Raw genomic sequence first — 8,340 nt, 5'->3', positions numbered from 1 at the left:
TTATAATAGTATTACTCTAAATTAAATTATTATAAGTAATAAGTGCACTAAACAATGACCGAAAAGTCAATATATTTAATAATATTCATTTTTCTGATTTACCTTTAATCCTGTTTTTATTTTTTATAAAAAAAATATACTCCATATCATATGCATGACACAATTAAAATAAAGTACAAATGCGTCATAGGCTGCGAGTGGGCACTATACTGTGCACCTCTCTTTGAAACCCCAGTGTAGTTTCAATTTTCAAGGCTGATTATTAATGAAATTGAGGAGAAGAAGAATCTGACAAGATCTTTATTTTGTAAGTGAAACACAAAATTAAGGCAATCAGTCATTGGTGCTATGATTGCAATTTAGAATTTGTAATCTGACATAAACAAATAAATGTTAAAAAAAAGGTACAAGTTTTTCAAAGTTTCAACTAACATGATTCAGACCCTTAATCCCTATTGGAGAGAATCATTTCCCCTCTCTCTCTCTCTCTCTCATCCCCACCAAACTACCCTTTTCAAAGTGTATGGTATTTGGTACTTGGCTCTGTAAGTTTACTGTTCTGCCTTTTGCTTGATCAGTTTTAATTTATCTTTAATCACTTGACTGATGATGTCAACTATTCCATTAGAACTCTCAAAGCTCTGCAAAATCCAGAGCTTAGACAGAATAAAAGAACAACAGCAACAACATTTGGGGGTTTCTAATTCCCACCTAACCCAATCCTATGTTTCCTCCACACTGCATTCTCATTACTTCACTGATACTACTATTCTTATTTGTGGGTCTCCTCCTATGATCTAAACCACTTGTCTTGTTGTTCCTTAAAGGTATTATCCATGTCCTACCTCACTCCATTTTTCAAATTTATATGATTTTTTGTTCTGTCTTTGTCTTTGAACCACTGTCTGAGAACTGAGAAGTGAAAGAGATCTTGAGGTTTGATCTCATGTGCATTTTGGAAGGAGATGGGGGTGCAATTGGTTTTCATGTTGATCAAACTCTTCCTTGCTGTCACTGCTTTGCTAGTTCATGGATCTGCAGGTAATGGGTTTGTTTTTCCTTTGTTGTTGAGTTGTTTTGGATTGAATTTTGTTTGATCCATTGAATTTCTTGATTATCTCCAATTGGGCATCCATGGATTTTGAGTTTGAGGTAAATTTGGGATCTGGGATCTTGAAATTAACTGTCGGTGATCAAACAATTGGGAGAATGAAATGTCATTTCTATTTTATTAGATTATTTATTTATTTATTTCGCTTGTTTGAACTAATTTATATTTCAAAGGGTTGCATCAAAATATTGTTTCAGTTGAGAATTTGCATTGAATTTCACTAACTATGATCTTCATACCAGGACAAAAAAAAATAAAATATAAAATAAAAAAACAGAAACAAAAAATAAATAAAAATACTTGCTATCATTACGTGGGCAATTCCATGTCTGCATTGCAGTAGAGATTATTTTATTACTCTAGTTTGAAGTTTCAAGTTCATGTGTTTTATCCAAAATTCTTTTAACCTTCAAATGTTCATTTCTTGGCATGGGTTTTTGCTGTAAATTTACAGAATTAAAGGGCTCAGTCTGATTCCCAAATCTCAAGATACCAGAATTGAAGTTTGGCAGATTTTGATTTCTGAAGGCCATATCTTTCACTTCTTTTTTTTTTCCTTTTTTTTTTAATTATTCAGCTGATCTTCACCAAATCTCAACATTTTTTTTAAAGGCCAATTTTAAGCATATTAATACATAATTTAAACACACAAAGTTCCTTATTCCCAATTTAGATTTTCAAATTTTAACTGGTTCCAAATTTAATGAAAAATTCTACCTATTTCAGTTTCAAAGTTCACAAAATTTTGCCAAATCTTAAAGCAATTGGCCTATATGTTTTGTGTGTGTGTGTGTGTGTGTTATTTGAACATTGCATTTAAAATTTCATGTTCTCAAAACAAATTTATTGGTACTCTGAACCTTGACTGATTGTTGGTTGTTCACAGCTCAGTAATTTTAACAGTGATGCATGTATAATCCAGCAATTGGCAGTTTGCTACTATCTCTACGTGCAGTTTGCTTTTTAGGTTTTTATGAATGGATTTCTGTAACAAGAGCAGTCAATCGAGCACTGAACTGTGGTTTTCCTGAAGCACCAATTGTCAAAATTTTCATAAACTTTTGAACATGGAAAACTTCAAGTTTCTGTTCTACTCCTTGAAGGAGATCAGTTCTCCAAATCAGCGCTTCCTTTCTCAGATTCATAATGTGCTGGAACTTTCATATTTATCATCTAAGCAATTATCCAAGCAGACTGTTCAATACATGACTTTATTTTACATTGTGATTTCTTAGCATTATCTCCAATAATCCTTACCTTTTCATCCAAAATATTTTTATCTAGGCTTCATTTCTGTGCAAAATCCTTGTCATGTTCAGCTCATATGAACACTGGAACTTTATCACCGCCCGACACCTTTTTTAATGATAAAAAAGAGTGTCTCGTTTAAACTTAATCAACACATTATTTGCTATTCAGTGTCATTTGAAACTTACTTCCTGTGAAAGATCCAGTTAAAAGAGGGAAGCGAGTGATTACAATTGACAGGAACAAGTGGCTGACAGTATTTCTCCTTTTATAATGTTACAGAAACCTTTACTTTTAAGTGCAAAAATTCAGTTCTGAGTTCCATGGAATCGATTTGCAGCTCAAAGGCTTCATTTATTTATATTTTTATTTTAATTGTTTTGGTTTAGAGGATGACATACAAAAAGTAACAGAATTTGAACTTGATTGAGACATATTAACTTTGCACTCTGTTGCAGGTTTTGACATCCCTTCACTAAGAGCAGCCTCGGTGCTCCTCCATTTCAAAATAGGAACCCGTGACTTCGGTTCTTATAGAACCACCAGAGCAAGTCAGACATTTCTGCAAAATGGTAACTTTTTCCTCGTTCTAAGATTCATTATTTGTTTTTTATTTATGATTTCATAATTCTGTATCGTTCTAAGATTGGTGGATGGTTTTATAACCCTTCAGTTTACCACAAAACAACAAATACCTAGTTCCTTCCAGATATGACACAAGTTCTCCAATACCCATGGAAGAGCTTAATAGCTATTGCCACCTTGTGGTCTTCATTGATTGGCATCTGATAGCGAAGCATCTATCATGATACTAGATACCATAGTTTACAGTTCTGCTGTGTAATTCATCTGAACATTATCTCTTCTTTTTCTCTTTTTTTTTTTTTTTTTGGTACATCATTACTGCCTGATATTCATTTAATCACCAATGCTAACATAATCGTATTAAAATCAGTTGTTAGCATGATGTATCCCAAACAGTCGACTAATTTGGGATGAAACGAAAGAGGTGTAGGCACTGACTTGATCATGATCTTGCCCAATTTATTTTATGATGGAACATTCTAAATAAACCATAGATATATTCATATTTACAAATCATAGCAGTACATGATAAAGCATGTTTCTACACTCTCAAATTAGGGCTTGAACATGAATAACATCTAGAAATTTTTTATCAATTTCTATTTGGATTGTTGCAATATAATGATCAGCTCCTCCAAGCTTTGGCCAGAAAAGACACAGAAGTCTAGTTCCAGAATCCCCAAACAAAGTGTTCCACCATTTATTACCCGAGCACCATTCTCCAGCTAAAGGTATTTCAGAAAATTTAATGAAGATTTGTATATACTTCATGTCCATCACTATCAAAAATTAAATGTTCTTTTGTTTGTAGCCCCCAGTCAAAACCCTATGAGGCATTCTAAGACTGCATTTGCACCTTCCACATCATCTTTCAAACGCACTGCAAAAAAATGGATACAGGGCTATGCCTCTTCGCCTTCATTATCATATTTTAAGCATCATCATGCAAGAAAAAAAGTCATCAACTTTGCCCCTGAACCATCTAATCAGCTTCATTCACCGACTCACAGCCCACAAGGTTAGATATTTCAACTGAAAATGTCCTCATACTTATTTGATATTGCTATACTTGAATAAAATTGTCATTAACCATTCTTTCTGTTTCTATTTATTCTTATATAGGTGGACCATCCATCTCTCCGTTACATTCTCCCTTTCCGTCATCCACAGGGTGGAGTTCTCCTGCACCAGCACCATTATCAACAACCCTATCAAACCAATTTAATAGTATGTGAAGACTTATTTTTGTCTTTGATTTATATTTGTACTCTATTTCATTAACAGCAAGTATTGATACATACTGTATGGTGATCATGTTCTGTGTCCTCAAGTGCCTGTTCCTCCGCCTACACTATCTTCATCAAGCTCTTCCCAGAAAGAGAAGAAAACTCCACCACCCTCACCAATTTTGGTGCTGCCACCTCCGCCTCCTAATGGAGGTATGTATGCACATTGCTCTAAATGGTATCAACACGACTCGCGTTTCTATTTGATTCGGTATTTTATCAACTTCTTATTGTCACAGAAAATGGCTTCTCTTTTATTTTCTTTTTTTAAAAAAAATACAATTGTCAGATTGTACATCAGTGACATGCACAGAGCCATTGACATATTCGCCTCCTGGATCACCCTGTGGCTGTGTGTGGCCTATTGAAGTCAGACTGAGTGTTAGTGTTGCCCTATACACATTCTTCCCTTTGGTTTCAGAACTAGCCAAGGAAATTGCAACTGGCATTTCACTAAACCGAAGTCAAGTTCGCATTATGGGAGCAAATGCAGACAGTCAGCAGCTAGAGAAAACCATCGTCCTTATCAACTTGGTACCACTAGGAGAAAACTTCAATCATTCTACTGCATTTTTAATCTACAAGAAGTTCTGGCACAAACTGGTTTCCATAAAGACTTCCCTCTTTGGTGCCTATGAAGTGGTATATGTTCGCTATCCAGGTATTGCTTCAATCTTCAGAGTTTGGGATTTTTTTCTGAAAATAAAGAATTTCTAAGTTCTAGCTCCCATTCAAATTTATTAGCATAAAGAAATATTACTGTTAGAATGATTTGTAATGAAGCACATGCACACCTGCTTTCTTGGAGAAAGGAAGTGCAGATTTTGGAGGTTGGAAGAGGAAGTATTTATTGAAGCTCCGTTATCCAGAATAGTTTCATAGTATTTTCTCACACAATTACTTCTCATTTAGTATTTCTATATATATATAAAAAAATAAAAAATAAAATAAAAAATTACAGTATATATACATTAAAATTCAGTGAGCTTAACTGATTTTCAACTCTTCATTGAAGTAGTTTCTGTAAACATTTTAAAGTCATTTTCATGTTATATATATTGTGTCTAGATATGCACTTTTAAAATCTTACAACTCTACAGGTCTTCCACCCTCTCCACCTTCAGTGCCTTCAAGTGCTGGCATTATAGGTGATAAACCATTTCCTGGTCATGGCAACAACGGAAGGGGAGTAAAACCTATACCAGTTGATGTGCCAAGGAAACAAAAGAATCGGCTTGGTGGGAGCATGATTGCTGTAATTGTTTTATCATCCGCCACAGCTTTTGTTGTATTAATGGGAGCTATTTGGCTTTTGTTGTTGAGATGTGGAGGTTGCAGACGTCAGCCTTACCATTCACCACATGTTTTGGTCTCCTCCCAGGGAAAACCATCAGGTAATTTTCTATTGAAAACATAGAATTCACCAAATATATCAGGAGGTTTATAATCGTGTACCATCCAAACAATTGTGAACTTTCCAGAAAGATGAAATGTTGTCGTGATTTATTTTGGCTGTAGATCACATATTTTCCAGAGTGATTTAAAAAAAATTCCCTACTCAAAATCTGTTTTTCAATTTTCAAATACTCCTGAATCTATTGCCTTGTTAAATCTTGACGTCTGTCTTTTATTTATTTATTTATTTTTTTATATATATATATTATTGTAAATTTGCTCTCTGTCTGATTGACTTCTTAGATAAGTTTATTTCCTCCAAATGTCCCTCTAGTAAGGAATTTTTTTTTTTTTTTTTTTTCCCTGAATATTGGCCACAGTTTTGTAGTAGTCATCACCTTGAGAAATAATAAAATTTAAACTTAACAGGGGCTGCAGTGCCTTTAAGATTTGGAAGCAGGCCCAGTTCAGAAACAATGTCCTTTAGTTCCAGCCTACTGTCATATACTGGAACTGCTAAGATTTTCAGCTTAAATGACATAGAAAGAGCCACTGATAATTTTGAGGCTTCAAGGATACTTGGAGAGGGTGGTTTTGGACTTGTCTATAGTGGGATTCTTGAGGATGGAAGGAAGGTGGCAGTGAAGGTTCTCAAGAGAGATGATCGGCAGGGGAGCCGCGAGTTCTTGGCAGAAGTTGAGATGCTTAGTCGTCTGCACCACAGAAACCTAGTTAAATTGATTGGCATCTGCTCAGAGGACCACACCCGCTGCCTGGTCTATGAACTTGTTCCAAATGGGAGTGTGGAATCCCATTTACATGGTAGATGCATATCTAGCTAAATTTATATACCAATATATATATATAGTTACATTGTTTGATTATCCGAGATTTTTGGTTGTCTCTCAGGAGCTGACAAGGAAGCTGCTCCTCTTGATTGGGGTGCACGAATGAAGATTGCCCTTGGTGCAGCTCGGGGTTTGGCCTATCTGCACGAGGACTCAAGCCCTCGTGTTATACATAGGGACTTCAAGTCCAGCAACATCTTGTTAGAAGAAGATTTTACACCTAAAGTTTCAGATTTTGGATTGGCTAGAACAGCACTGGATGAGGGAAACAAACACATATCAACACATGTTATGGGAACTTTTGGGTACGAACTTTCTTATCTTAATACAATATATCACCTTCAGATTGTGCTGCCACTAAACTATAGTGCAGAATGGCAAGTCAGCATCTTTTGTTGCCAGTCCCAAATGGACAAGCCCTCATTGTGCTGAGTTGGGTTTATATTTCTAGCTCCTGCATGCTATAGTATTTTTGTTTATGATTTTATCTGCTACTGTGTTTTAGCCTCTGAAACACTCTGTCCTGTGAACTGATTTGCAGTTACTTAGCTCCAGAATATGCAATGACTGGTCATCTTCTGGTGAAAAGCGATGTTTATAGTTATGGTGTAGTCCTCCTTGAGCTCCTAACTGGAAGAAAGCCCGTGGATTTATCACAACCGCCAGGTCAAGAAAATTTGGTTGCTTGGGTTCGTCCACTTCTCACAACCAAGGAGGGCTTAGAAACAATCATCGACCCAGGTATAAAGTCAAATAACACATTTGACAGTGTTGTGAAGGTAGCAGCAATCGCATCAATGTGTGTGCAACCGGAAGTATCTCACCGTCCTTTTATGGGTGAAGTTGTTCAGGCCTTAAAGCTTGTGTGCAATGAGTTTGATGAAACAATAGAGCCTGCATTGAGAAGTAGCAGCCAAGAGGACCTCTGTGTGGTTGTAGATAGTAAGCTTACCAGAGCTTCAGGTGAGCTCGTTAAAGCTTCGTTTACCCATTACCCAATGTCTGTCTATGATTCTACCTTCGACTCTAAGATAGTATTATCAGCTTCAGATTTGGTGAGTGTGTCAGCCAGATTTGAGGAGCAAGAACATGAATCCTATACGAGGGTATCTAATTCCGCGCCTTTAGGAATGGGGAAAAAAAGAAAGTTCTGGCAAAGATTAAGAGGTTCATCTAAAGGCAGCGTGAGTGAGCATGGATTTTCATTGAAATTATGGCCAGGATCCCACTAAGTCATGCAAAAGCTGAAAGCCCCAGAAAGATGCACTCTCTCCCGAATAAGTTAAGGAGTCGCCATTGATGGCGTTGATGATGATCACTGATGAACAGCCTGAACAGGACCAAGATGATGAACTCTCAGAATTAGCAACTTGGTCATGGTGGTTAGGCATTTGAAAACTGAAGCATCAAATGACAATGGGTAGTTTACATCACCTCAATGAGGAGTTCAGGGTGGCCTGGTTTTGCGTAGAACGTTATAAGCTATCTTCTGTTCAATTCTTGGGTTAATGTATTGCTGACATAGTTATTTCGGATTAAAAATGCATCAAATCCTTTTTAAACCTTAGCCCATTTTTTATTTTTTATTCTTCATATGAATATTTTGTGATTTGATCTTAGGTTTCTATGTATGTCTCCCTCTCTCTTTCTCACCCTGTCTCTCCTATATGTATATATATTGTATCACATAAAATCAAATAACCATTGTCTCTAAATTACTTGGATAAAAGAGAGAACGATCTAATCTTTTCATTTTGACTAAAACGATAAAATTATGAATTATAGTGAGTTAGTTGGATAGCGGGAGTTAATTGGAATTAAAAAAAAAAATAAAGGGTAAAGTGAAAAAAAAATAAATAAATAAAAT

The 8,340-nt window shown here is 35.8% G+C and overlaps 1 protein-coding gene across 2 annotated transcripts; it reads left to right on the top strand.

Annotated features, from left to right (window-relative positions):
* The first annotated feature begins 408 nt into the window (after nt 1–408).
* On the top strand, nt 409–8,092 carry LOC132283441 (receptor-like serine/threonine-protein kinase ALE2). 2 transcript variants are annotated; one of them, XM_059785386.1, is made up of 12 exons: nt 409–545; nt 629–1,041; nt 2,818–2,931; nt 3,574–3,675; nt 3,756–3,962; nt 4,067–4,171; nt 4,276–4,383; nt 4,520–4,891; nt 5,331–5,624; nt 6,055–6,447; nt 6,535–6,778; nt 7,015–8,092. In XM_059785386.1, the coding sequence occupies exons 2-12, from the start codon at nt 966–968 to the stop codon at nt 7,703–7,705; spliced, it is 2,706 nt and encodes a 901-aa protein (XP_059641369.1). In that variant the 5' UTR covers nt 409–545; nt 629–965; the 3' UTR covers nt 7,706–8,092. The 2 variants fall into 2 exon arrangements, with proteins under 2 accessions (XP_059641369.1, XP_059641370.1); XM_059785387.1 differs by having other exon boundaries at nt 409–827; nt 963–1,041.
* The last annotated feature ends 248 nt before the right edge of the window (nt 8,093–8,340 follow it).

Source organism: Cornus florida, unplaced genomic scaffold, assembly GCF_030987335.1.
Source record: "Cornus florida cultivar Cherokee Brave unplaced genomic scaffold, ASM3098733v1 CherokeeBrave_3.0.0_Hap2_Chr11, whole genome shotgun sequence".
Taxonomy (NCBI): Eukaryota; Viridiplantae; Streptophyta; class Magnoliopsida; order Cornales; family Cornaceae; genus Cornus; species Cornus florida.
Note: the sequence above shows the minus strand (reverse complement) of the source record. Positions and strands in the feature narration are given on the sequence as shown.

Excerpts from the sequence above, each read along its gene's own strand:
- LOC132283441 (XM_059785386.1), top strand. The coding sequence starts at position 966 with ATGGGGGTGCAATTGGTTTTCATGTTGATCAAACTCTTCCTTGCTGTC. Across the intron at positions 5,625-6,054 it reads CTCCCAGGGAAAACCATCAG|GGGCTGCAGTGCCTTTAAGA; the intron begins GTAATTTTCTAT and ends TAAACTTAACAG. Across the intron at positions 6,779-7,014 it reads CATGTTATGGGAACTTTTGG|TTACTTAGCTCCAGAATATG; the intron begins GTACGAACTTTC and ends ACTGATTTGCAG.